This window comes from Callorhinchus milii, unplaced genomic scaffold (genome assembly GCF_018977255.1).
Source record: "Callorhinchus milii isolate IMCB2004 unplaced genomic scaffold, IMCB_Cmil_1.0 Scaffold1, whole genome shotgun sequence".
NCBI lineage: Eukaryota > Metazoa > Chordata > Chondrichthyes > Chimaeriformes > Callorhinchidae > Callorhinchus > Callorhinchus milii.
In genome coordinates, this window is record NW_024704742.1 from 74,399,696 (window position 1) to 74,427,582 (window position 27,887).

Sequence of the window (27,887 nt, forward strand, 5' to 3'; positions counted from 1 at the left end):
TGCAAGGATTATTTATTATTATTATTAACAAACCCCCATATTAATTGGTTATTCACTTCATCACTGTTTGTGCGACCTTCCTGAAAATAAAAAAAACGCAGTGTTTAAGAGGGGTTACTGCAGAAATGACCATAGAGACTGTATTTTGAGTTATTTAGATATTATAAGACTTATAATAATAATAATCCTTGCATTTGATATAGTACCTCAATAAAAAATATAAAAAATAATAAAGCCTCAAGAAAAAAAACAATAATAAATTGGTCACTCAATCCATGACTGTTTGTGGGACACTGCTGGGCGCAATTGGCTGCCACATTTTGCCCATGTATATACAATCAATTCACTTTACAGTATATTCTGTGAAGCGTTTTGAGATGTCTAGAAGACGTGAAAAATGCAAGGATTATTATTATTACTACTTTATCACATTTTATTACATCTTCGAGACATCTCAAAATGATTCACAGGATACACTGTAAAGTGCAGTAAATGTGTGTTTTGTGGGCGAAACTCATAGGCCAATTGCATACAGCAGTGTCCAACAAACATCTGTGGATTGAGTGACCGAATTATTATTATATTGTAATATTTAGATTATTTCCAGTGTTGTTTAACGGTCCAAGTCACCAACCGCAATATCTTGTGTTTAGATAATCGTGACCACATCAGCTAACATGTGTCTTGGAGACATTTTGTCTAGTCCAGCCAAATGAGCGAAACCAGGGACTTTAATCTTATAGTGATAGGGACGACTTGTTCGGTCCAACACAAAATAGTCTCCAAATTCACGCTTTGTAACTTCAATCATTGTGTAAGTGGCTCCGGGCGGTACTTGATCCAGCGCCTGGCACATCCGCTCAACTAGCACCGGCCTCCTGCATGTACCTCGCGCCCCCCACTACCCACCTCCTTCACCATTGGAGGTTGCGCATTCAGCCACTACGCTCTGAAACTCTGGAACGCTCCCCGTTAATCCCTCCGCTTTGCCCCCTCTCGCCCCTTTTTCAAGTCCTGCCTGAAAACCTTCCTTTTCGATTGTTATTACAGTCACCTCACCACCATGGCCCCAAGTCAAGCTCCGCCATTGTTAAGTGTTCCGACACGCTACCCTGTGTGGAGGGCACTATATAAGTGCAAGTTGTTGTTGCTATCCTTCCATATATAACTTAAAATGATGGATTAAGGCTTCCATTGACATCTTCATCTCGCTTCTCTTAGGAGGAGAGATTTTGGCATCATCGACTTTGATTTCTCCCTCAGGCGTTTTATTCAGGGCCTGAAGCACAATCCTCAATCTCTGCCTCATCTTCTTCACCCAACACACATAGCAATTATAACAGTCTCCTTTACTTCCTATCGGGACATCGAATTCCACCTGGTTATAGACATCGTAGTGTTAAGATTTCTTTAAATCCCACTTCGTCCCAGATCCTCTTAGCATCACCCTAATGAAACTGTAATTCAAAGCTTCCTGTGCTGTTACAACACCAATATAACAACACAAGTTCTCTTCTTTCTTCTGAGTTTGAATCCAGTTGTGGGTATTCAGCCCTTCAATGTTTGAGAATGATAAAATGAGAACAGAGTATCAATAGATAATCCTGCAAAAGCATTTTACATATTCAGTGCTGACTGCCACACTATGACAATGATCAAGCGGTGGTGAAGACACTTAGTGCAGATAGTCCTTGCTGCTTAACAATTTGAAAATCATGGGGGTTTATTTGTCGCATTGGAAAGCCCTGGAAAATCTACAGAGGTCAGGAGATGTGAGTGAATATAAGACAACTTTGCTCCCAGTCTAATTTCTCTGGTTCTGAGCTCACACAATAACATAAATCACACGGCTGTCACTTAAACAGTTCATAATGTTAGAACTAGAAAATAGGTCACAAAATATCATACTTCATATAAATAAATATATAGGATTAAAGTCAAGGCCCAAGAGAAGAGCAAAGGATCTTGGGTTTAATGCCACTGAGAAAACATAAGGAACAAGCCTGCTAATTAAATAACGTTAATGTCAAGCAAACCCCTATTTTCCTCAGGAGATAAAGATGGTACAGTGAATGGCATTTGATTATCTTCACACCATAAAGATCAATGACTTGGAATATATTCTTGGTCTAAACAAAGAGTCAGCACATAATGCTAACATAGCCCATCAATGTGCACAGCTCCAAAACCCTGCCCTGTGTGAAGGGCATGATATAAATGCAAGTTATTTTTAGTAGTTTCTGGCTAAAAACACATATAGATTTTTAGCTCAGTAGAGTTTAAAGAAATGTCTTTAAAGCAACAGAAGTTGAGACAGGAAAATTCTAGCAAGTTTTAGTATTGAAAGTTAAATTATTTCAATGTATGTATGAAAAGTAATGAAAGAAGAGATCATAAGAAACAAAAGAATTGGACTATGCAATGCCAGTCAATATTACAGAGACAACAAGCTTCTGTTCAGTGAATTAAAAGTTGTATAGTAGTGCTCACATCCTTACAAGGTTAGTGATGAATAGAACTAGTATGCACATTACAAAAGCTAAAGATAGATTTCACGTGTTTTACCTGAACTTTTCAACTTAAATAAACAATGGATCTTCTGTTCATCTCTCATCATTCTAATTAAAGTTGAAACCATTAAATGCAATGATATTGTATTTGTGGTTGTGGTTAAATGATTTTAACCCTATATGCTTAGCCTTAGTTAATAAAGTAGTTTTAATTTATTATTCTATAATGTATCTTTTCAGTTATTGATAATATTTGCTGAGTAAAACCGGCCTAAAAACCTAATTAATGATTGTGCCTTTGGGCAAATCTGCCTTCCCCAACTCGCTCAGGCTCCCACACATTCTCTGTAAACCACTTTGAGACATTCTTGTATGAAAGTAAGATTCATGCAGCATTCAGAATTGAATCATAGAATCATAGAATTATTCAGCACAGAAGGAGGCCATTCGGCCCATCGTGTCTGTGCCGGCTCTTTGAAAAGAGCTATCCAAATCAATCCCACTTCCCCGCTCTCTCCCCATAGTCCTGCAAACTTGTCCTCCCCAAATAATTATTTACTCTCATAGAAGTTCTTATCGAATCGGCTTCCGCCACCCTTTCAGGCAATGCATTCCAGATCCGAACAACTCGCTATGTGAAAAAATGTCTTCTCACTTCCTCTCTGTTTCTTTTAATAACTATTTTAAATTGGTGCCCTCGGGTTACCGACCCACCCATCAGTGGAAATAGTTTCTCCTTGTTTACCCTATCGAATCCCCTCATCATTTTGAAAACTTCTATTAAGTCTCCTCTTAACCTTCTCTGCTCCAAGGAGAATAATCCCAGCTTCTCTAGTCTCTCCTGATAACTGAAGTCCCTCATTCCTGGTACCATCCTGGTAAATCTCCTTTGCACCCTCTCCAATGCCTTGACATCCTTCCTAAAGTGTAGTGCCCAGAACTGAAAACAGTACTCTAGCTGAGGCCTAACAGTGTTTTATAAAGGTTCATCATAACTTCCTGACTTTTGTATTCAATGCCCCAATAAAGTCTAATATCCCGTAAGCTTTTTTAACAGCTTTATTTGCCTGTCCTGCCACCTTCAAAGGTTTACCTATATGAACCCCCAGGTCTCATTGTTCCTTCACCCCCTTTAAGATTGTACCATCAGCTTGTATTGCCTCTCCTCATTCTTCCTCCCAAAATACATCATTTTGCATTTCTCCACATTAAACTTCATCTGCCATGTGTCTGCCCATTTTACCAGCCTGTCTATGTCCTCTTGCAGTCTGCTACTATACTCCTCACTGTTTACTACTTTTCCTAGTTTAGTATCATCTGCAAACTTGGAAATTGTACTCCCTATACCCAAATCCAGGTCATTTATATAGATCAAAAACCAACCCCTGGGAGACACCGCTGCATACTTTCCTCCAGTCAGATAAACAACCGTTCACCACCACTCTCTGCTTTCTGTCTCTGAGTCAGTTCTGTATCCGCTGCCACTGTCCCTTTAATGCCGTGGGCTTCTATTTTAGTTACAAGTCTCTTATGTGGCACTTTATCAAACACCTTTTGAAAATCCATATAAACTACATCAACTGCACTACTTTCATCCACCCTCTCCTTTACTTCAGCACAAAACTCATTTTTAAACTCAGGTTTATTAGACACAATTTGTCTTTCACAAATCCGTATTGGCTGTCCTTTATTAACCCATATTTTTCTAAGTGAAAATGTATTTTGTTCCTGATTATAGTCTCTAGATGTTTCCCCACTACTGATGTTAGGCTGACTAACCTGTAGTTCTCAGGTTTATCCTTCTGCAGCTTTTTGTACAGGGGAATAACATTTGCAACCCTCCAGTCCTCTGGCACCACCCCCGGTGTCCAAGGGGGATTGAAAGACTGTGGCCAGAGCCTCTGCTGCTTCCACCCTTACTTCCCTCAGTAACCTAGGATGCATCCCTGTGGAGTCCTGTAGCCCAGTGGTTAGAGCATTCACTTTGCAAGCGAAAGACCTGAGTTTGATTCCCGGTAGGGTGAAACCTTGGGCAAGTTTCCTTACTCCACACGCCTGATAATAATCCCTCAGAAAAAAACAGTAATAAATTGGACATTTCAATCCACGACTGTGCACAATTGGCTGCCGCATTTCACCCACAAATATACAGTCAATTCACTTTACAGTCTATTCTGTGAAGCGCTTTGAGACGTCTACAAGATGTGAAAAGCGCTATATCAAAATGCAAGGATTATTAACCTGTCAGGACCAGGTGACTTATCTACCTTGAGCACTGTCAACCTTTTTAGTACCTCCCCTCTGTCTATTCTTAAACTATCCAATTTATCTACCTTCTCCTCCGATACTGTGGCATTGGCTGCATCCTCAGATGCAAAGTATTCATTCACTATGTCAGTCATGCCCTCTGCCTCCACAAGAAGGTTTCCTCTTTGGTCCCGAATTGGACCCACTATAACTTTGACTAACCTTTTATTCTTTATATGCTTATAAAATACTTTAGGCTTCCCTTTTACGCTACTTGCTAACCTTTTCTCATACAATTTCTTTGCCCTTTTTATTTCCTTTTTCAGTTCACTGTATTTTCTATATTCTATTTGATTATCTTCTGTATTTTGGACCTGACATTTATCATAAGCATCCTTTTTCTGCTTTAGTTTAATCCCAATTTCCTTATTCATCTAGGGAGGTTTGGATGCCTTTGTGGGAATGTATTTGTTCTGTCCCCAAAATATCTCCTCCTTGAAGGCTTCCCATTGCTCATGATCTGTTTTACCTGCTAATCTTTCTTTTCAAAAACAGAAGTCGCTGGGAACACTCAGCAGGTCAGGCAGCAGCTATGGAGAAAGTCAACGTTTCAGGTCCACAACCCTTTGTCAGAACTGGGGCATGTTGGGAGGGAGAGGCTTTTAAGGGCTAACAGAGATGGGGAAGGCAGGGCAAGAAAGTAAAAAGGAGAAAATGAGATAGAGTATAGGGCATGATAGGTTAAAGAGGTGTTAATTCAGGTAAAGTAAATGTACTGTATTCAAAAAAGTTAATCAGGATAACAAAAACGTTTTAAGACTACAATTAAGAACCCATAGCTTAATTTCGGATGATGGGAATGAATTTATTATGCAGGAAAATACGATAATAATAATCCCTGCATTTAATATAGCGCCTTATCACATCTTCAAGACGTCTCAAAGCGCTTCACAGAATATACTGTAAAGTGAATTGACTGGATATTTTGTGAGCGAAAACTGGCAGCCAATTGCACACAGCAGTGTCACACAAACAGTAATGGATTGAGTGACCAATTTATTATTATTTATTTATTTTGAAGGAATTATTACCCCCAGAAAAGCAGTCCGCTAATCGGGTTCCTACTTACTGCTTGGTATTCAGAAAATTGGGACAACAGTATTAATTTGGTGTTAATACCAAATGGAAGGATTCTTATTATTATATAAACAGGTAGATGCAGTATGTACATTTAATAAATAGGATGAGTTATGTGAATCCACCCAATATAAGATGTTGAGAACACAATGGAATCAGATGTGGTTAATATTGTGCCACCTTGCTTGATCCTCACTAAAGTCTTAGAATGCGTTGTTGCCAATCAACTTCGCGCGCACCTCTCTTCCCACTCAACACCAACAACAACAACTTGGATTTATTTAGCGCCCTCCACGCCGGACGGCGTCTCAGAGGGCTTCACAGTAACACTTCCTCTTCGAACCCCTCCAGTCCGGTTTCCACCCTGCCCACAGTACAGAGACTGCGCTTGTGAAAGTCACAAACAACATCCTCTCTGTCTGTGACCAGGGCTCCCTCCGCCTCCTTGTCCTCCTGGACCTCTCCGCCGCGTTCGACACAGTCGACTATGCCATCCTCCACCACCGCCTTTCTTCTGTCATCCACCTCAGTGGGACCGCACTCGCCTGGTTCGAGTACTACCTCACAAACCATCAGCAGTACATCTGCACAAACGGTTTCTCCTCCCGCTCTCACCCGGTTACCTGCGGGGTACCCCAAGGATCAATCCTTGGCCCCCTCCTCTTTCTGATCTATATACTCCTCTTGGGGATGTCATCCGCAGACATGGGGTACATTTCCACATGTACGCGGATGCTCCCAACTCTATTTTTCCATCTAACTTTGCAACCCCCAGTCCCCTGATGTTCTGTCAGCCTGCCTCTCAGATCTCAGGGGATGGATGAGCGCAAATTTCCTTCAACTGAACGCCGACAAGACGGAAGCCATACTCTTCAGCTCTCGTCAACGTCTCAAATCCCATGGCTCTCACCTCCTCCACCTCCCTGACCTCCCCCTAAAACTCTACGAACCCGTACACAACCTAGGCGTCAGGTTCAATCCCCAATTATCCTTCCTCCCCACATCCGGTCCCTCACCAGCACCGCTTTCTTCCACCTCTGTCGCATTGCCCGTCTCCGCCAATACCTCACTCCAAAAGCCGCTGAAACCCTGGTCCATGCCTTTGTCACATCTCGGCTGGATTATTCAAATGCCCTCCTCGCCGGTCTCCCCTCCACTGACCCGCTCTGCCTTCCCTCACCTCCGTAACATCGCCCAGCTCCGCCACTACCTCACCCCTCAGGCCGCTGAAACTCTTGTTCATGCCTTCATCACCTCCAGGCTCGACTATGCAAATGCCCTGCTTGTCGGCCTTCCCAACTCCTCCCTCCGCAGGCAGTAGATAATCCAGAACTCTGCAGCCCGTGTCCTCTCCTGCACCAAACTCCGCGACCACATCTGCCCCATTCGCGCCCGACTCCATTGGCTCCCTATCCTTCAGAGGATCCAGTTCAAGATCCTGGTCCTCACCAACAAAGCCCTCCATGGCCTCACCCCACCCTACCTCTGCGATCTCCTAAACCCCTACCAACCTGCTCGCTCCCTCCACTCAGCCAACTCCGGCCTGCTCCACGTCCCTTGACCCACCCGCTCCACCCGCCCCACCATTGGCAGGAGAGCCTTCAGCCACTCTGCCCCCAACCTCTAGAATTCCATCCCCCAATCACTCCGCCTCGCCCCCTCTTTAGCCTCCTTCAAGTCCCGCCTCAAAACCCTCCTCTTCGACCATGCCATCAGTCACCCCCCTTCCCTGCCCTCCCTTCTCCCTCCATGACCCCAGCTCGGGTCTGAAATGCTGTACACTGTCCAGTGCCTTGGGACGTTCTCCTGACATGAAAGGCGCTATACAAACGTAATCTTGTTGTTGTTATTGTTGACTCCCGATAGGTCGAATCTTTGGGAAAATTTCCTTATTCCACACGCCTGATAATAATCCCTCAAGAAAAATAAAAATAAATTGGTCACTTCAATCCACGACTGTTTGTGGGATACTGCTGTGTGCAATTGGCTGCCCTGCTTTATCAACTAATATAGTCAATTCACCTTACAGTATATTCTGTGATGGGCTTTGAAACGTCTAGAAGACATGAAAATCGCTGTATCAAATGCAAGGATTATTATTTATTATTATTATTTTTCCGGAGCAGGTACATTTGGTGAAGACTACTGTCAAAAAAGTGGTTTGTAGAGGATGCAGTTTTTTTTCTTGCTCCATGCATGGTCTTAAGTGTTAGCCTAGCTCAGTTTGTTGCATTCTTGCTTCCCAGTCAGAAAGTTGTGGGGTGATAGCCCCACCTCGGGACTTGGAACTCAACAGACTAGGCTAGCACTCCAAAGCATGCTGATTGTTGTCCTTTGGATGAGACGTTAAACCAAGTTTCCAACTGTTCGGATGGACATTCAAGATACTGATTCTATTTGATAATTAATATGATTCTATTTAAAAACAGAATTAACTATGCCCTGATGTTCTGGCTATTGACCCGCCAAATAAAGTTGGTCGTTCACTTCATGAGGACGCGTTTGGGGAGGTCAAGTTTGCAGGGCCATGGGGAGAGAACGGGGGAATGGGATTGATTTGGATAGCTCTTTCCAAAGATGCGGCACCGACACGATGGGCCGAATGGCCTCCTTCCGTGCTGTATAATTCTATAAATTTTGTTCGTGCGATAATACCTATGTGCAAATTCCCTACAAACACGGTAAACACCCGTGAAATGATTTGAGACAGCTCGATGACGTGATCCAAAGGCGTCATACCAAATGCAATAATAATAATAAAAATTATTATTATCATTATAGAACATCTCCATGGTCGGTTTAAAAGAAAGTTGTCATGCCGGAAACTGGATACAGAGCAAAAAAAAAGGATTTCGTTCTTGGTCTTTTTGTTGCATATTAGCAACGATAAACTTGCTGATATACAACAAAAAGGTACTGAGATGCCAGAGGAGCCTGACTGCCTACCAACTGGAGCAGGAAGTGCAGACAAGATGCTGGTGCTGCGCGAGGACCAGTCAGACTGAAAGAAAGCCAGCGCCGCGCGCACGTCACATGAGTGACGTCAGGAGCCGCTCGCTGATTGGCTGGTGCCGGCGAGACGGGGACTCCCTGGACCGAAGCGCAGGGGGTCAGCACGCGGCGCACCGGGAAAGTACGTAACACAATGCCTGCTCGGCGCGGACCCATTACAGGGTGACACCCGAGGCCGAGCTGCTCGCAGACGGACCGGAGCTGCAGAGTGAGGCACGCGGACGGACGGACCGACGGACCGACGCACGCGCAAGACACAAGTGTGCGCGATACACAAAGAGAAGCGCAGCTCGCGAGCTCCTCACCAACCGCCGCCGCCGTTTGAACGGGACCGTCTCAGGTAAAGGCGCGCGGGGTGTGCGGGCGGCTAACCCCCCCCCCCCGGGAGGGGAAGGGGAAGGGGTTCAGATGGCGGCTCGGCGGTGTAGGTGAGCGCAGGGCTGTATTTCCGGGGTGGTGCGGCCGGTCGTCTCGTATTTTCCCGTGGCTGAGGATCCAGCGAGGTAGCGGCTCTTGGGGGGAGGGAGGGAGAGCGGCGGGAGGTGACCGCTCGAGCCCTCGTGCGACTCCTCTTCGCTCCCATCGACACCATTAGAGGCGGCTTTGAGCTGCTGCTGAACGCCGCTGTCGGCGGCCGGACGCGCGGGAGAGGCCGCAGAGAGCGGCGAGGCTCAGGTCGGCGGCGTCTTGGCTTCATCCTCGGCTACAGCAGCAACACAATTGCATGGCCTTTCATGTCGGGGGGACATCCCGAGGCGCCGGGCAGACGAGAGTTTCCGACCCGAGCTGTTGGGGTTCGGGGAGGATGCGGGGGGGGAGCGGGGAGATCGAAATCACGGTCGAAGAGGAGGGTCCTGAGATGGTTCTTGAAGGAGGCCAAGGGAGGGGGCGAGGCGGAGGGCTAAAGCTTACCCTTCTCCTTGTCGGGGGCTCGGCCGCCATGAGCTCGGAGCGATGGCACCGCGGGGCTAGGCCGCCGCATCGTGCGGAGCGAGGGGTGGGGGGGGGGGGCGCAGTCGGTGTGGTTGTTTAAGGCAGGTACAGAGAGGCCCGCACACACAGCAGATCCCACCGCACACGCTCGCACACGGGGCAACTAAACCCCAACCTTCAGATTTCTGCAAGGGCAGAGGACCTTTGAAGCCAAAGGGAAACGTTGCTCCCAAGATCTTGATTTGTTTTGTGTGTGGTGTGTTTTTTTTCCGGGAAAGTAATGCTGCTCCTCTAGGAGTCCGGAAACTGGCGTAAAACAATACATAGCTGGTGTTTCTGTTAGGATTTCATTAGCATCTCGCCTGAGAGACTTTCTCAGGTGACCGCGTAGCGCGTAATTTGAAGTTTAAACGCATATAAATTTGGGTGCAATATACCTTCCCCCCAAACACCAATACAAACTGTTAGTTTTGATCTTCATCATCACGGATTAGGTGTATTATATTTGGCCTCAGTGCCTTACGGTGAGAAAAGGGGAATCACCCAAGTGATCCTATTCGGCTCTTTTTAAATAACCTTTTTCTGGAGAGGTGTGAGGACATAGAGTCATTATGCCCTTCTGTGGTCCCTCCATACAGTTTAATTGTCAAAACTTGTCAAGGTTTACAACCATAATGTAATATAATAATATTATAATGTAATATAATGTATATTTGGAAACCATAATCATTGATCACCCTCCAGGGTGTGGGAAGTTGACAGGGGAAGTGAATTGGTGAGATAGGAAGAGATCATACTAACTTTACTAATTGAAGATTAATATTTAAAAATAATTGATCCAATGGAAATTAAATTCATTGCTTAGAGATGATGCATGCTTAATTATAGGTTTAACAAAACTAAATGGTGGTGACCAGGTGGTATTGAAGGGTACACTCAGTTAGGTTCCATTCCGTTAGCCACTATGTCCCGAAGCTGTGGAACTCCCTCCCACAAGAGAGAGCCTTGTCCCCCCTCCCCATTTTCAGGCTGTGCCTGAAGATCATGCCCATGGTCACCTTCCCCCTCCTGGCTCGGCAATGGGCTCCACCATTGGATGCCTCCTGGCTTGGAGGGTGCTATATAAATGCAAGTTGTTGTTATAAACACTAGAGTAGTTTATTATTATGTGGAACAATGTTCAATTTTTGTGAATGGAATAACTAATAGTATGTAAATGATTTAGATGTAGCCTGAGTTTCATTCGTCCAAGCATCAAGAGCATTCTTCCTCACACATTTCAGTGATCAAATGATCAGCAGTGGAATGTGAAAGTTTTAAGACGAATCAGATACAAGGAAGATACGATGTTTAAGGGGGGTGGATGAAGTATGCTGATGTAGGTGAAATATTTTTCTGGGATATTAAAGGCAATAATGAGCGAGAAAGGAATAGAAGGATATGGGAGGGAGAAAGGAATGAGTGGAGGCTTGTGAAATATGAATACTGGCATGGGTTGAATGGCCTGTTTCCGTGCTGTGCAATCTAAATTTATCTTGTATATATTATACGAGTCCTGTAGCTTAGTGGTTAGAGCACTCGCCTCGCAAGTGAGAGAACCTGGGTTTGATTCCTGACAGGGCAAGTTTCCTTACTCCACACACCTTTGATCACCTACCAGTAAATAGGAACCCGGTTATTAGTTGCTTGGTGGATCGCTTCTCCTTCAAAACAATCATTAATAATAATGATGAGTTGGTCACTTAATTCACGACTGTTTGTTGGACACTTCTGTGTGCAATTGGCTGCCGCATTTTGCCCACAAAATATACGTCAATTCACTTTACAGTATATTCTGTGAAGCGCTTTGAGACGTCTCAAAGACGTAAAAAGGTGCTATTTTAAATGCAAGGATTATATTATGAGGTTCTATTACTCGATTAGAATGGATTTTACTACGTTGCTGCAAATGTAATGATTTTAAACAATGGATTTAAAAGTGCTCCACATTTCATCAAGCCTAGCAGTTTTGTAAAACAGACTACAGACTACTGTTATTGATCACTGCAGAAATAATAATTTTTCTTTTTTTTACAGCAAGTTTTATTGTGTACCAAAGAAATGGTGATGGAGAAGCCAAGTCCCCTGCTTGTAGGGCGGGAGTTTGTGAGACAGTATTATACTCTACTAAACAAGGCACCAGACTTCTTGCACAGGTATTTGTTGCTTTTAGCCATTAATTTACCATCTAAAATTGTAGTTTTTCAGATTGTCGTACAATTAATATTTTAAATAAAAGTGGAATTTTATTAAATGGAAATTGAGGTTGTGAAATGAATTTACCTGTTTGCTTAAATATTAAAGAGGCAAATAGCACAACAACAATCCATTAGCAACACGGAGATGTTGCTAATAATTTGCGAGTACATTTGAATGAGGATGAGAATATACAATAATAATAATCCTTGCATTTGATGTAGCGCCTTGTCACATCTTCAAGACGCTTCAAAGCACTTCACAGAATATACTGTAAACTGAATTGACTGTATATTTTGTGGGAAAAGGATTAACTGGAAAAAAAATCCACTTCTTTGAAATTGTGATGGAGGCAAGGAGTTTATCCATCTGAAACACCAGGTTGATGGAACTTAAATTAAAAATGCTATATTAAAAAAAGAAGTAAATAATAAACTTTTATTTAACATAGAATATTATGTAAACAATCACTTTCTGACAGCCAGTGCCTACAAACAGGTCAAATAAATTTGAATTGTTCTGGGTTGAATCATTTCAATTAATGAAGGTAGTAGATTGCAAAGCTGAACAAGATTTGAAAATACTTGGGAATTGGTCAGATCGGTGGCAGATAAAATTCAATGTGGAGAAATGTAAATTACTTCACACTGGGACAAAAAAATCCTGTAAGGGATTATTATTAGAACGGAAGGAAAATAATGTGTATGGGAAATGAAAAGGACCTGGGGGCTTTGATTGACAATAAATTGAAGCTCTCTCAACAGTGATTTGTGGCAGTCAGTAAAGCAAACCAGATGTTGGGATGTATCAAAAGATCAATAGCAAGCCAAAATAGTGGGGTAATCCTGCCACCGTATAAATCATTGGTGTTACTTAAAGTACAAAGAGGATACTGGGGACATTGAGAAGATCAGATACAGAGGGCAACCAAAATGATTGAGGGACTGGACTATTGAGGAGCGATTAAGTAAATTGGGGATGTTCATGCTGGAAAAAGGTGGAAGGCGATCTAGATGGATCTTAGAACATAAGAATTAGGAGCAGGAGTAGGCCATTCGGCCCCTCGAGCCTGCCCCGCCATTCGATAAGCTCATGGCTGATCTTCAGACCTAACTCTAATTACCTGCCCTATCCCCTAATCCCTTCTGTTTTTTAAAAATCTATCAGCCTCAGCCTTGAAGATATTCAAGGACTGAGCATCTACAGCCTTCTGGGGTAGTGAATTCCATAAATCTTGGTCTTTTCGCCTAGCATTTCTTATGTTCTTAATTTAACATTTCAAAACTTGGTTTATAATATTGTGTCAGCCCCTAGTTCAGAAGTAATTCAAAGTAAAATTGATGCTTTTATATTATTAGGTAAAGGTGAAGCTGCCCTTGGTTGGGAAGGGTGTAAGCTTTTGAATGTAGGATCTTTAAAATAGAAGCAGTGGTTGTCTGGACTCTGAAGCTAGGAAGCGGATTTTTCTATGTTGTCCATTATCCCCTTGCCCATCGTTAGACCAACACAGTCTCGTGAATATGAAAGCTGTTTTTGATTTTATGTTTATGTGTTCTGCACATGGAGTCTATTTCCAGCAAATAAAGCTTCGCAGCTTTTATATTGCTGCAAAATCCTCGTCCTCACTTTCAAGGCCATCCGTGGCCTTGCTCCCTCCTACCTCTGACCAGCTGACTCCCTACCAACCTGCCCGCTCCCTCCGTTCAGCGGGCTCCGGCCTGCACCATGTCTCCCTCCTCTTCAATTGTGCCTTCAGTCACCCTCCCACCTCTCTGCCTTCCCTCACTCCAACCCCACTCCTCCCCCATGCTCGGGTCCTGACCCCTGATTGTCCAGCGCCTTGGGATGTCCTCCTGACATGAAAGACACTCTATAAATATAATTTTGTTGTTGGTGCTGTGCCATGATTTGTTATGCATTACATGAAGACAAGCCCCTCACTGAGGTTTGTATTAAGCTTGTGTGACAATCTTGTTTGTCTTACTAACTGCAGTCTCACATTGCAGACTTTACAACCAACAGCTATTCCCAAATTGCTTACTTTAAGCTGCAACTGTTGTCTTTTAATTGAAGTGCAGAAGGGCTTGGAAATCGCATGCTATTGTTAATTCTTCAGTTGCTTATTTATAACTTCTGTACTATCCTGTATATACTTTGATGGGTGATACTACTCGAGTCTTGTTCTCAGAGCTAAAATAATGTGCAAACTATAGTAAAATTGATGAGCACCTGACCTTCACAATCCTGGCTTCAACAGCCTTTGCTTGTCTTATAATGTTAGCTTTGAATATTTTAACTTCCAGTTGTTCACCTTTCGATCTCATAAGAAACCCATTGTAACTAAATGGTAGGCCTGCTACTCCACATTTGGTGAATCTTTCTTAGGGATTTCTTCAGTTTGTTTTGCCAATATCCACATTAACCCACATAATCAAGATGCTGGGCATGCTTATTACTGTATCTGACTCTTACAAATGTTGGCATCTTTCACAAGTGTTATTTATTCAATCTACTTCCCTTTCTTGATCATGTCGTACTTTGTCATTTACAGTCTTAAGAATGCATTACAGACTAAAATGGACAAGAAGCAGGTTAATTCCTGTAAGTAACAGGAGGTAATCATTTCAGCAGAATGCGGTGTAACAGTGCATATCTGCATATACTTTAGATGTATTCAAAAGATCCAGTGCTGCAAGCAAAGGAGGGAAGCTCGCTATTAACCCAGCATTAATGCCTTTAATTCCCTGGGCAGATTTCTAAATCCATACTTTGACATTTTTGGGACATGTTTTGGTTACATCTCAACACATATCCTGTTTAATTGCCAAGCAGAAACCACACATATATTCCAGTATCAAAATCTTTTGAAAATTACCCGATTTAAATGATCTTTTTTCAAATGATTCAAATCACGGTGTTGAACATAGGTGGAATATTCTTTGATTCAGTCTTGGTTTGGAAGTCGTTTTTCCACAGTTCATACAAAAATGCCTTTGGAATTTAAGAATTTTCCACAATTTTCTGATCTTAAATAATAATTATTGATTAATCATAATTTGGTCACTCAATCCACAACCGTTTGTGGGACACCACTGTGGGCAATTGGCTGCCGCGTTTCATCTGCAAAATATACAGTCACTACCCTGTACAGTATATTCTGTAAAGCACTTTGAGACTTCTCGAATACGTGATAAGGCTCTATATCAAATGCAATGGTTACTAAGGATTATTATTGTTTTCTGTTCCAGTAAATAAATGATGACTGCATTAGAGCATTCTATAAAACAAGTATAGTTTATTTGCAGAATTGATGGATTGTAGTTGTGAAATAATATTAGGTACTTTAGACTAATGTTCAGTGTGATGATCCTTTAAGGTGCAATGTTACTTACCTGATTGAAGTTGTGTTGTTGTTGAAGTAAGCAAAATGAATTGTCTTTTCAGGTTTTATGGTAGAACCTCTTCTTATGTTCATGGTGGATTGAATGCCAATGGGAAGCCCGCAGATGCTGTTTATGGCCAAGCAGTAAGTACAGCTGTATATCACCGTTGTTTGCATATTATTATTATAAATTAAAGTCTTTAGACCCTCAACTGGAGATGTGCCTTCTATATTATAACATTGGTCACTTGGGAATTTACACACTTGAAAATCCTAGTATTGCTCACCAGGAAATCAGAAGCTGTATCGTCTATCCTCCACTTTCCTTCTCAAGTGTTATTGGAGGATGCACTTTCATTTGAGTCCAGTATTTGTTGTAGGATCCAGCGAAAGGCAAAATACTGCAGATGCTGGAAATCTGAACTAAAAACAGGTCATACAGCATCTATGGAGAGAGGAAAGTGAGTTAATGTTTCAGGTCGATGACCTTTCGTCAGTCGTTAACGTTAACTCGTTTCCTCTCCATAGATACCTCCTGACTAGATGAGTGTTCCCAGTGACTTCTGTTTTGTTTAGAGGATCTAGTTGGGAGTGAGAAACGTAATTCTTGAACTGACACCATTTGTTGGAATATTTGGAATAGGGTTCAGCCATTCAACGTATTGAGGCTCTTCTGACAATTTATCTGTTTGTTGCAGTTCTTTAACTTTCTCATCTTATTTCTCTATCTTACATCAGTATTCCTTAATGCCTTTGCCAGGTAACCACAATATGAACACATTTAATTAATCACTTTGTTGGGCTGTTCATACACATTCTGTGTGTTGAAATGTTTTTTGGATTTAATTTTAACTAGCCTTAGTTTTAAAAGTATGTCCTTGTAGAAACATTCAGTACAATAGTGCTAGTTACAAGTACTTTACTAAACTGTTTTCCCACCTCCATAACATCGCCCCGGCTCCACCCCTGCCTCTTCCCTTATGCTGCCGAGACCCTCATCCTGCTTTCATTACATATAGGCTCGACTGCTTATTGGCCTTCCCAACTCTTCCACAAGCTCACCTGGCTCCATTGATTCCCCATCCCCCAGATAATGGAGATAAAAATCCTCATTGTCGTTCCTCTGTCTGGCCCACCCAATTATAGGCATCGGGCAGTCTCAGTACCCTCATCTTTGACCGCACCTTCTATTCAATATTGTATACTACTGTATGTTCTGGAAGGGAATTTCCTGTTTGTATGCTTAAATGATTGGCCTTTGGCAACATATTTAGAAAGAAAATCGAACATCTTTTCTCTGTGTGCATTGTTGATCTAAGAGATTTACTTCTCTATCCTGCTCATACATATTTGCATTTTGCATCTGGAAGGATAGAACAAGCATACAGTTGTATGTTATGAATTGTTGTATTGAGGTTTGGACAATGGGTGGACCAAGATATGTTCATGAGACCATCATAAGAGTCGGATATCCTGGCATTAGAGGAGTGTGTCTCATTAACCCATGAGTTCATTCAAAGTTCCTGAATTGCCTCCCCCCCAATTAAACCAATAACACACTATCCCAAATAGAAATACTGTATTTCAATATAGTTTATCAGGCTGAATCGAGAAGCCAAGGTAATTATAATTCAGTGACATAACCCAGTTTGCCAAGCTGAATCAAAAACACTGTTTTGGACACACCCTTATTATTACTGTTGTCCAGTCCCTCAAATTATCAAAGACCAGCAGATCTGAATCAGTAATGACTCTGCAACCACTTCAATATGACCTATTGCACTGAAGGCCACCTGTAACCAGATAAAACTACAATAAAAAGAATGAGCAGTCCCAAGAACTGCCAATGACCCAGTGCAATTATCATCCACTAAATTCAGGTTTGCAGAATAAAGACAGCATTAGAATGATATGCAATGAGCTTATTCATCAGAAATATAACTCGGTTTGTGTAGAAAATGGTAACATGATATATAACATACACGGTAATACAGTAGAAAACTATGACAATGTGTACATTTAGTTTAACATTTTAAAAAACTCATAAGAATAGATTTCCCTTCTATTTCACAACATGATATGACAATAGATTCCTGGTTAATCGAGCAGGGTTAACAGTATTTTTAATTTTATCAATTTAAAATTGAATAATGATTCTATGTTCTGCTTACATTACTTTTTCTAATGTAGGAGATCCACAAAAAGGTCATGTCCCTTCAGTTTAGTGATTGCCATACTAAGATTCGTCACGTGGATGCACATGCCACACTTAGCGATGGGGTAGTTGTGCAAGTGATGGGTGAACTGTCAAATAATGGTCAACCAATGAGGAAGTTCATGCAAACATTTGTCCTGGCACCAGAGGTAAGACTTGTTTTTAAAATAATTTGGTTTGCTTCAAATTGGCTAAGATTGTAAAGCACCACTTGCAAGTTAAATTGAACTGTATATGTATTTAAATAGAAACAAGTTGATTTGAGTAAGAACTGAGTTTACTAAACCGAACAAGTGAGTTTCCATGTTGTTTGAATATTAGAGTTGTGATATTTGATGTTCAATAATACAATGCTCAGAAATTGATGCTACTTAATTTTTGGGGGGTAGGGACTGAAAAATATTATGTGGGTGGCAAACAAGTTGTCACTTGCAAACTGTGGTTTCTTAGTCGCTGGTTCTATAGAATCTGACCCATAGCTCGAGGGCTAAATTTAGGAGGCTTCTGAATTGTATTCCAGTATATAAATATGGTCAAAGGTTTGAAATAGTACTTTTGAACCTTATGTGTGTGTGACCCTAACTGTTTTAGCTTGGATGTAAGTCTACGTACATCTCTTAGCTTGTTGAAAACTTTGTCAGAGAAATTCTCCTAATCTTGTGATTTCACATTTTTAAGCATTACTGATATAATATACCATGAGACATTATTTAGTTATTTATTTATTGACATTAACACAAGTAAGTTTATATGGTTTAACCATGTTGATTTAGGAAAAGTAAACAAATTACTTTTAGCTGCGTCTATGTATGCTTCAAGGATTTAGTAACTGATCATGATGTGTTTTTATGGGCTTTCCTTTATATTTATTCAAATGTCATATTAGAGGCAAGAATTGCATACATTCATATAATTCTTTTTTATTTTTAAAAATAGGGTTCTGTTCCAAACAAGTTCTACGTGCATAATGATATATTCCGTTACCAAGATGAGGTGTTTGACTCTGATGCAGAATTGGAAGAAGGTATGAAATTTGAGCAATTATATGTCACTTTGGCATCTCTATTTTGTAGCAGTTTGCATACAAAATGCACAATCACTGCGCTTCACTATTTAATTATTTGAGCAGGCAGATGAACATTCTGGTAATATTTAGATTAAAATTTTAAAATCTTTTAATGGTGGTTCTTCAATCATGGCATTAACGTTCAAATGCCTGATTCAATTTTCTTGCAGCTTAACATTAACTTGTACTTTTCAGAATCAGAAGAGGAAGTAGAAGAAGAACCAGAAGAACGTCAACCATCTCCTGAGCCAGTTCAGGAAAATGCGAGCAATGCATACTATGAATCTCATTCTGTTAGGTAAATATTTTGTGTATAGAAAGATGACTAGGGTTGGTAAGTCAAACTTGTCCTTGGGTGATTTGCTTCTTAATTGCTGAATGTTTTTAATCTATTGATAGTAGTAATCCTTCCATTTGATACAGTGCCTTATCAGGTTTTCAAGGTGCTCAAAAGCGCTTCACAGAATATACTGTAAAGTGAGTTGACTATAGTGTAGCGCTGTGTCGCAACCTTTGACATCTTAATGTATTATTCACTGATTTACTTTTGTCCCCAAGTTATTTCCTCAACTAACTCCAGTAAACGTCTTATCCCTCATAATTTTGATTTCCGCAGGGTGAAACCTTGGGCAAGTTTCCTTACTCCACACACCTGATAATAATCCCGCAAGAAAAAAAAACTAATAAATTGGTCATTTCGATCCATGACTGTTTGTGAAACACTGCTGTGCACAATTGGCTGCTGCATTTCGCCCACAAATATACAGTCAATTCACTTTAGTCTATTCTGTGAAGCGCTTTGAGACGTCTAGAGGACGTGAAAAGCGCTATATCAAATGCAAGGATTTTTATTATTATTATAAAGCCATGCTGAGTCTCTTATATTTCCACATTTTTCTGGTTGTTTTATGCTCTTCAGAATGCCTCCAATATATTGCCTACATCAGATTTCCGACTGGACAATGAGTTTATTGGTTTTGCATTCCCTGTTCTCCCATCCATCATGCACTCATTTATGTTTTCGATGAGTTCCTTACTGTACTATGTACTCTTCTGTGCACCCCCTGCCTATGTCAGTGTCTTTAACCTGTCTTAATTCATAGTGTGTAGTTTTTATAAAATCTGAAAGTTAGGTTACAAGTACATATTTAATTGGCTTTAAGCTAATGTTGCTGTGTGAATTTTTTTTTAAAAAAGTAATGGAGTGGAGGAAGCCCTGGAGGAGACAGCTCCTGAACTAGAACCAGATCCTGAACCAAAAACTGAAGAAATAAAATCTGAACCAGAATTGGTAGAGAAGAGTGTTGAAGAGTTGGAGGAAAAGGCTCCATCTCCAGCTCCAGTTGAGCCGGTTTCTCAACCACAGGAACCACCGAAGGTTAGTAACTGATCTTTTCCACTGCATAGACTTCAGTTAGTTTCAGGTGTACTTAATATTTTTAAAATCATTTTCTATTTACAATATGCTAAATGAAAACCTTCATTTCAAGCAAAATGTAATTTTTTTAACTTAGAAATAATGCACAATGTGCATGTTAAATTATATGGAATGGTAAATTTTGAGTAGTTAGTTGAAAGTTAGCTATCAATGGTAAGTTGTAATATCTATGAAATATACATGTTAAATGTAACTATGTGGGCAATTAACACCAGTAAGCTACCAAATTGTAAACTTGCCCTGATTCTTGACTTTAATAAAAAAAACTCTTTATTGTATTTGAGGGAATTGGTTTCTTCTTAATAGTAGCATAGGTGTGTGTTGCATTCTCTGCAGGCTTTCTCCTGGGCCTCAGTGACCAGTAAAAATCTGCCTCCTAGTGGTACTGTTTCCTCCTCTGGAATTCCTCCCCATGTTGTTAAAGCACCAGCCTCACAGGTAATCTGTGAATGGACTTGCTTTTGTAATTATTAAGATGCTCAAATTGCTTTACTTGAAAACAAAAGCTTAGATATTCCTGCTCGGGTTATTTTTCAATCAGAATAGGTAATTTAAAAAAAATCTTACTGTGGATATTCTGCATTAGTTATTGATAGTATCCATGATAACGATAATAATTTCCATATTACCAAAACGTTAAGAGGAATTCTGCTGTTACTAGGCAGAAATTAAAAACTGTTTGTCACTGAAGTAAAATATTAAAATATGTGACATTGGTAATTTGTATATTTAATTATTGCAGCAATTCACTGATTTTTTTTCTGTACAATTTCAGCCTAGGGCTGAATGTAAAACTGAACCCCAGGCACAACCCCCACGGCCACGAGACCAGCGGCCTCGAGAGAGGATAGGATTAGTACCCAGAGGGCCTAGAACAGGTGAGCTATGTTTGATAAACGTTGTCAATAATATAGTGGTAAAATGGGAAGCAACACATTGCATGAATGATGTCACGTTTTCACCGTTTTTGTGTTTTCACTAATTTTTGTAGCTGGTATGAATCTTCTGGTTATTTTCCCTTGTAAATGATGTAACATAATAATCCCTGCATTTCATATAGCACCTTTCGCAGGAACATTTCAAAGGGCTTCTTAGGATTACCTGTGAAGTGACAGTATTTTGTATGCAAACCCAGCATCTAATTTACACAGAGTAATATGCCACACACAAGAAGTGAATGACCAATTTTATCTGGTGGATTGTTAGCCAGGAGAAACTAATTTCTCTTTTCAAGTAGGGCCAAGGGATCTTTAATGCCCACATGAACACACATGTCTTCGACAATGCGGCGCTTCTGGAGTGTTACCCTAGACTACATGAGTTCAAAGTCCCGACATAGGGCTTGAACTCTACCTTCTCACTCGGTTGCAAAAGTGCTATCAAGTGAGCCAGGCTGACACTTAAGATGCACCTAAGTTACAGGCCTTTCTAAATTCCTTCATGTGGTTTGTATAGATTAGGGAGACTGACTTGCCATAACTTTGTACATGCAGTGTAAATTTACAGAACTGTAATTAACTCTAGCAATTTTTTCTTATCTGTTTACACCAACTTAAACAACATAGGGCTCATCACACACACCCTGTTTTTGGATGAATGTAACTTCTCAAAACAAATTTGGTTTGAATCTAGCTTTTCGGGTTTGTGGCAAAAGCACAGCCTCCTGCCATCCATTCCTCCACATTTTCGACCCATCCCTCTTCTCCCTCATGATACCCACCAAGTGCTCCCATGACCTGGTTATTCCCACAACCCCCAACTCCACCTCCTTAACCCCCCTATCAACAGACATCATAAATCTCTCTTTGTCTCTGCACAGTCTCCATCCCTTTCAAATCAATTGACGTCGCAATCCTAGTTCATAAACCTTTCCTTGACCCATACTTTCCACTAACTACTTCTGTTTTTCCCGTCAAGGGTATTGGATCAAGTCGTTGCTTCCCAACTTTGCTCTTACCTTTCCTGGCACTCCCTGTACAGAACTATCCAATCTGTCCTGTCCACAGTACTGGGACTGTCCTGGTGAAAGTCACCAGCAACATCGATCTGTGACCTCTCTGCCTCGTTTTTCTTGCCGTCTCTGTGGCCTTTGACACTGTTGATCATGCTATCCTTCTCCACAGCCTCTCTCTGCTCCACTATCATTGCCATTCTTACTTATCCCAAGGTCTCCTCGAATGGCTTCTCCTTCTGCCTTGCATTGTCGCGTGTGGCATGTCATCTGCCACACATTCCCACTTGCCATTTCATCCACAGGCATGAGGTTAACTTCCAGTTGTATGCAGATGACATCCAGCTCTTATCACTGCTGTTCTGACTGATTGTCTGTTAAACATACAAGTCTTGGCTGATCTCTAATTTTCTCCAGTTGAATGCACTTTGATGCACTTTCCACTTTGTGGAGCTAGTTTGGTAACTTCTGTGACTCCTTGGGCCCCTGAGATCCTATTTCGCATTCGTCATGTCCAGGCGAGATTACACCAATTCTGTTCTATCCATACTACCCGCCTCTTCCCTTCATAAGCTGCATATTATTCAGAACTCCGCAGCTTGTGTCCTTTCCCTCAATAGGTTCCCTAAGCAATCGCCCTGATCTCACCCAGCTCCACAAGCCCACCGTCCCATCAGTGGATCGAGTTCAGATCCTTATCCTAATCTTTAAATCTCTCCCAATATCATGCCCATCCTACCTGTGTCCTCCTCAAACCCTACCAACTTGGCCACTCCCTCCACTCAGTTAACACCGACCTGCTAAGCATCCCTTCTCCACCCACCTCAACATTGGCCCTGTTTGTCTCCATCTCTGGTACTCGAGGCCCGGAGCCCCTTCAACCCTAATTCTTAGTTCCCTTCCCAGCCTTCTCCGAGGCCCTTCTGTTTGCTGTTTGACCACTCTTTTGGTTTGATCGCTCTTCTACCCATCTCCACCCCCAAGCTAGGGCCCAATGTGAAAGGTGCTATATAAATATTAATTTGTATTGTATACCAATTTGTGATCTTAGGAATTCATAATTATGCTTGTGTGATTATGGGTTACAGATGAGTTTTATAGCATTGTGTCATATCAAGTGACTTCTTTTCTTAAGGTCGTGGAGAAAATGAACAAAATGAAGTTGAGAATCGTCGAATAATCCGTTACCCAGATAGTCACCAGCTTTTTGTTGGCAATCTACCCCATGATATTGATGAAAATGAACTGAAAGACTTCTTCATGAGTGAGTAGTTTAAGTTTCAAGCTAGAGGACTGTTTCTAGTTTGAAAGTCGTAAAAAAGAATTTTTAAATGACTTGTTCCAACTCTGGTTTGGAAATCTGAAAGTACTGTTTAATACACAGTAGGGTTATCGTATGCAGTCTTCTTTTACATGGTTTTCGTTTCCCCTGCATCGCCCTTCGAATCGCAATGTTGAGCTTCAAAGTGTGTTATCATGCAATGGTGTGTTATGAAGTCCGATGGAGTCGGCCAGCTTTCTGCCGATTGCTTCGTGGTGTCACCATTGAAGTTGCAATGTGGAAGTGCTATTCTAAATCTGGTTGGGATTTTATCCCTTTATCACATTGAAACAGGATTCTACTTCATGTGGCTTGTAGATTAAACACTAATTTAATTAAAATTTTTATTTTGAAATCATTGGAGATTTTGTTGTGCTGTGTACATTGTGGAAATTTTTGCAATTGAACTGTGAATGTGTGTAGACATAAAACAAATTGAACCTATAAATTCCTGCGCAGCATCTTGACCTTTTTCATTTTGTTGGTAAGTCCAAGTGCTCTTGTCAGGAATACAAACAGTTAATTGATATCAGTACGTTTACAAGATAATAATACTTGCATTTGATATAGTGCATTATCATGTCTTTGAGGCATCTCAAAGTGCTTCACGGAATATACTGTAAAATGAATTGACTATATTTTGTGGGTGAAACGCAGCAGCCAATTGCAGACAGCAGTGTCTCACAAAAGTCGTGAATCCTTATTTCTAAAGAATACAAAGCATGCTTTTGCAGGGTCAAGTTGCTCGCTACTTGGGTGGCAGTAATTATTTTGTATCCAAGTTGTTTATGTTCTCTGAAAATATCCTTAATGTGGCCAATGTTACAAAATATTTAAAAAGAATTTGGACTGCCACATCTGTTGTTTAGGTCTTTTAAATTAACCAGTTTGGTGAGCTCCTGTACTGTTTGAAAATTTGAGAGTAATTCTCTTATGTCTGCATAGGTTTTGGCAATGTGGTTGAACTCCGTATTAACACCAAGAGCAGTGGAGGAAAATTGCCCAACTTTGGATTTGTGGTGTTTGATGATCCGGATCCTGTCCAGAGGATCCTGAATGCCAAGGTAACTAAATAAAACCGCTAAATAATCCCATTATCTCATTTCTGTTTTAACCATGTTTGATCTTGTTTAGCAACATGTAAGCAACATAGTAAACTTAAATCTGTTACAGCCAGTTATGTTCCGGGGTGAGGTCCGTTTAAATGTGGAAGAAAAGAAAACTCGAGCCGTCCGTGAAGGAGAGCGCAGAGGAGATGATCGCAGAGATAACCGTCGCAATGACCGAGGCCCTGGTCCCCGTGGAATGATTGGTGGTGGAATGATGCGTGATCGTGAAGGCCGAGGTCCTCCACCTAGGGGCGGTCTGGCACAAAAGCCAGGACCGGGATCTGGAAGAGGTGGTGGACCAGGTGAAGGTCGCTTTGCTGGACCCCGTCGCTAAAGTGCCACTGTTCTGATATCTTGCTGGTGGTACCATACTCTTCGTTTTTGCGTTCTTGTTAAGTTTGGCTTTGGAATGTGACAGCCTGTTTTTCATTTCTTTGATGTGAAAACAGCCTTTTACCAGTTACGTCAAGGTGAACATTTCCCTATTTTGGAACAGGATTTAAACTAATGTGTAAGAACTGAAAGAGGCCTTGATTTAATTGGAACAAATTGTAAAGGCCTAAGGATTCATTCACATAAAATCTAGGGCCTTTTGGTGCAACTTGGCTGCTTTATTTTCTGAAAGTGTTAAGTTTCTGCCCAATTCTATTGGAAAAAAAAATTGGTGCAATTAGAGAAGCTTGCCTTGATATTTCTTTTAGGAACACTTGGCTCAAGAACTTGCGTTCATGCACTCATCATAATGCACTAATGGGTACTCTTAGAATGTCATTTACCATGACAACTGCAGGAGAAGGCAGGCGAAAATCCGACTGCTGTCTGCTTCGACCGGGAAGGATGACTGGTGACCAGATGCGGGCATTGAATCTTACTTGCTGTGACCAACAAATTTCCACATCTGCAAACCTAAATAGACGATGCTGAAACCGTTTCAGATGGTGATGAATTTTTCTTGAACTAAAAAAATTTAAAATATGAAAACAATCGTGAACTTGTAATAGAGCCCTAAACGCAGAAGAGTTTGGTGGCTTATCCTCATTTTTCTATCTGCCCACTGCAAAACAGGGATGGCTGGCTGCTCAACACTTTTCCTCCCCTTCGATCTGTGCAGTTATAAATGCAGCGAAAAATCATAGCTAAATGTTACTGTTTTAGTTCTTTCAATATGTAAAGAGCATGATGGTGCCTTCTATTGATACATCATTCCAGTCTTGCTGGCAGCTTTGTACAAATTGATGTACTAACTGCTGTGTTGTATAAAGCCAAACAGCTATAAAACTACGGAATCACTAGTGTGTTGATGTAATGCAGAGATAAAAGAAAAGCTGCAGCATCCTTGCTTTAAAGAAGAGATTTCAAAATGCACAGTATCCCAATTCACTGACTAATAGTTGTTTTTGAGTTTCTGTACAATATATACAACCTCATGGTTGATGCTGGTTTGTTTTACATTGGAAAATTAGGTCTGTCAATTTGAAGTTCGTTATCGCTACGTTTTTATATATGCAAAGATACAGTTATGCATATATCTTATCTGAGTAAACACTCCTGTTAATTCAGGTTTCTAAATCTATTGATTTTGTTTCAATTAAGTGTAACTGAGGGAAAGGCTGCATTATGCAAAGGGTGAAACTGATGGAGACGAGGGATAGGGCGGGGGGAAAATGTTGGTGTTTTAAAAGGCCAACATAAAGGATACTGCAGCTTTAAACCCAGAATCAGCAGCTTTTTTCCTCCCTTTTGTGGACATCTTAATAATGTACCAATAATTGGCACTACCTGCAACACAGCTTAAAAAATTGTTGGTAAGGTGATCCATAGAAGCTCGGCACAGTTTAAAGCTGCTGATTGTGATTAGATAAGTCATTAAGTCACAGCTTCTAGCAGCAATGCACATTATCAGTAGAGCAGCAATTTTTGAAGCAGTAATTTGTTTACATGCACGGCTCGAGGCTGTTACTTTTTGACGGTTCCAACAAAACTGGCAGACGCACAGTGAAGTTGTTAGCTTTGACTTTGAAAGGTAATTGTGTCTGTTGGTTTTGTTTTTGTTTAGAACTTTTCTGAGGTCTTCCTTGTTTGATGGTAGTCTTGCACTATTTCTCAAAATCTGGGATGCATTGGTAGTTAGTGTTTTTTTTTCAATCTTGTTTAAACTATTTTTCGACTGATCTCTATTTTGGATCTATTAATGTGGCCTGGAAGTATTGTACTTTCCATCGGCAAGGAAGGGTAGACAAGTTTATTATTTCTCCCATCTTACTTGAAAGACCTTTGCCCTAGACATAGAACATGGTTTCAGTATCACTTGCACAAATTAATTGCCAAGTAGTTTACCAGAATTTCATTTTCTGCTGTGCTAATTGCTACACCTCACCAGCATTATTCTTCAGTTTTCTTTCAAATCGTTTCTGGAACTGAAGATCATTTCGAGAAAGTGTTGCATTACCGGATAATTAACCCAGAGAAAAGCTGAAGGCCATCCTTTTTGGCAATCTAGCTGGCTTCTCGCTCTAAATATTGAAATAAATCTGGTAACATCAGAATATGGTAGCTTCCTGCTGGTTGTTCACTGAACTTGATTGTGTGCTGTAGTCCTGTTTCTCCCTCCTTAGAATAGAAGTAGCTAATACCCGTAAAGCAAAGTTAGTAAATGTTTACACTGCAAATATTTGCTAGGTGGCACTAGATGCTAGCATATGTTACTGTATTGGAGCAATATTATTCCAAATTTCAATGGAATGGGCTTTCAAGTTTACCATCTTGGCTTTAATGGGTATTATAGGTAATTTAATGGTTTGCCATCTTAAAATGCTGATATGTTAGAGCATAGTAGTTAAGTGTTGCAGATGGCGAGTCTTCATTTTTTGGTTTTTACTTTGAATGTGTTGGACTAAACATACAATAAACTACTGATGTCTGCAGCATTCAGAATTGTTTGCAGTTTTGTAATTCCTATTTTTCTTCATTTTGTGTTCAATTGAGCCAGGGCCAAGTTTAATTGCTTTCCACAATATTTCTACATTTGTTTGCTGTAATCATTGCTTGCATTCTGAAATGATTCCAAAACCCCACCTGCTCTGCTCCGAAGGTAAAACGAGTACTTATCAGTTCCCCACTAAAATATTTTTGTGTGCTGTAGAATCAAATGAGTAATGCACAGAGTGAAGTGTCTTCACTCCAGATTTCTAAATCTGATGCATTCTTACCAGTCAATACCAGTTTCCGGATCTACTTATTGTATTAATTTTTAAAACCTTAACGGGTTTCATCTGTGGGTTTAATAAAGCATTCATTACTAATGTTAAACACCTGCTACTTTCCTTGTTCT

General features: G+C 40.9%; 1 protein-coding gene and 1 pseudogene across 4 annotated transcripts; one reads left to right on the top strand and one right to left on the bottom strand.

The window, feature by feature from the left end:
• Nucleotides 1–613: 613 nt before the first annotated feature.
• LOC103177729 lies at nt 614–9,888 on the bottom strand (annotated as a pseudogene).
• g3bp2a (G3BP stress granule assembly factor 2a) lies at nt 9,005–27,869 on the top strand. 4 transcript variants are annotated; one of them, XM_007891909.2, is made up of 12 exons: nt 9,005–9,246; nt 11,916–12,034; nt 15,519–15,600; nt 17,647–17,820; nt 18,608–18,695; nt 18,933–19,035; nt 19,935–20,115; nt 20,512–20,613; nt 20,951–21,053; nt 23,262–23,390; nt 24,393–24,511; nt 24,621–27,869. In XM_007891909.2, exons 2-12 carry the CDS (start codon nt 11,940–11,942, stop codon nt 24,888–24,890), a joined length of 1,446 nt encoding a protein of 481 aa, XP_007890100.1. In that variant the 5' UTR covers nt 9,005–9,246; nt 11,916–11,939; the 3' UTR covers nt 24,891–27,869. The 4 variants fall into 4 exon arrangements, with proteins under 4 accessions (XP_007890100.1, XP_007890102.1, XP_042197734.1 ...); XM_042341800.1 differs by lacking the exon at nt 9,005–9,246 and adding an exon at nt 9,288–9,334; XM_007891910.2 differs by lacking the exon at nt 9,005–9,246 and adding an exon at nt 9,388–9,409.
• Nucleotides 27,870–27,887: the final 18 nt, after the last annotated feature.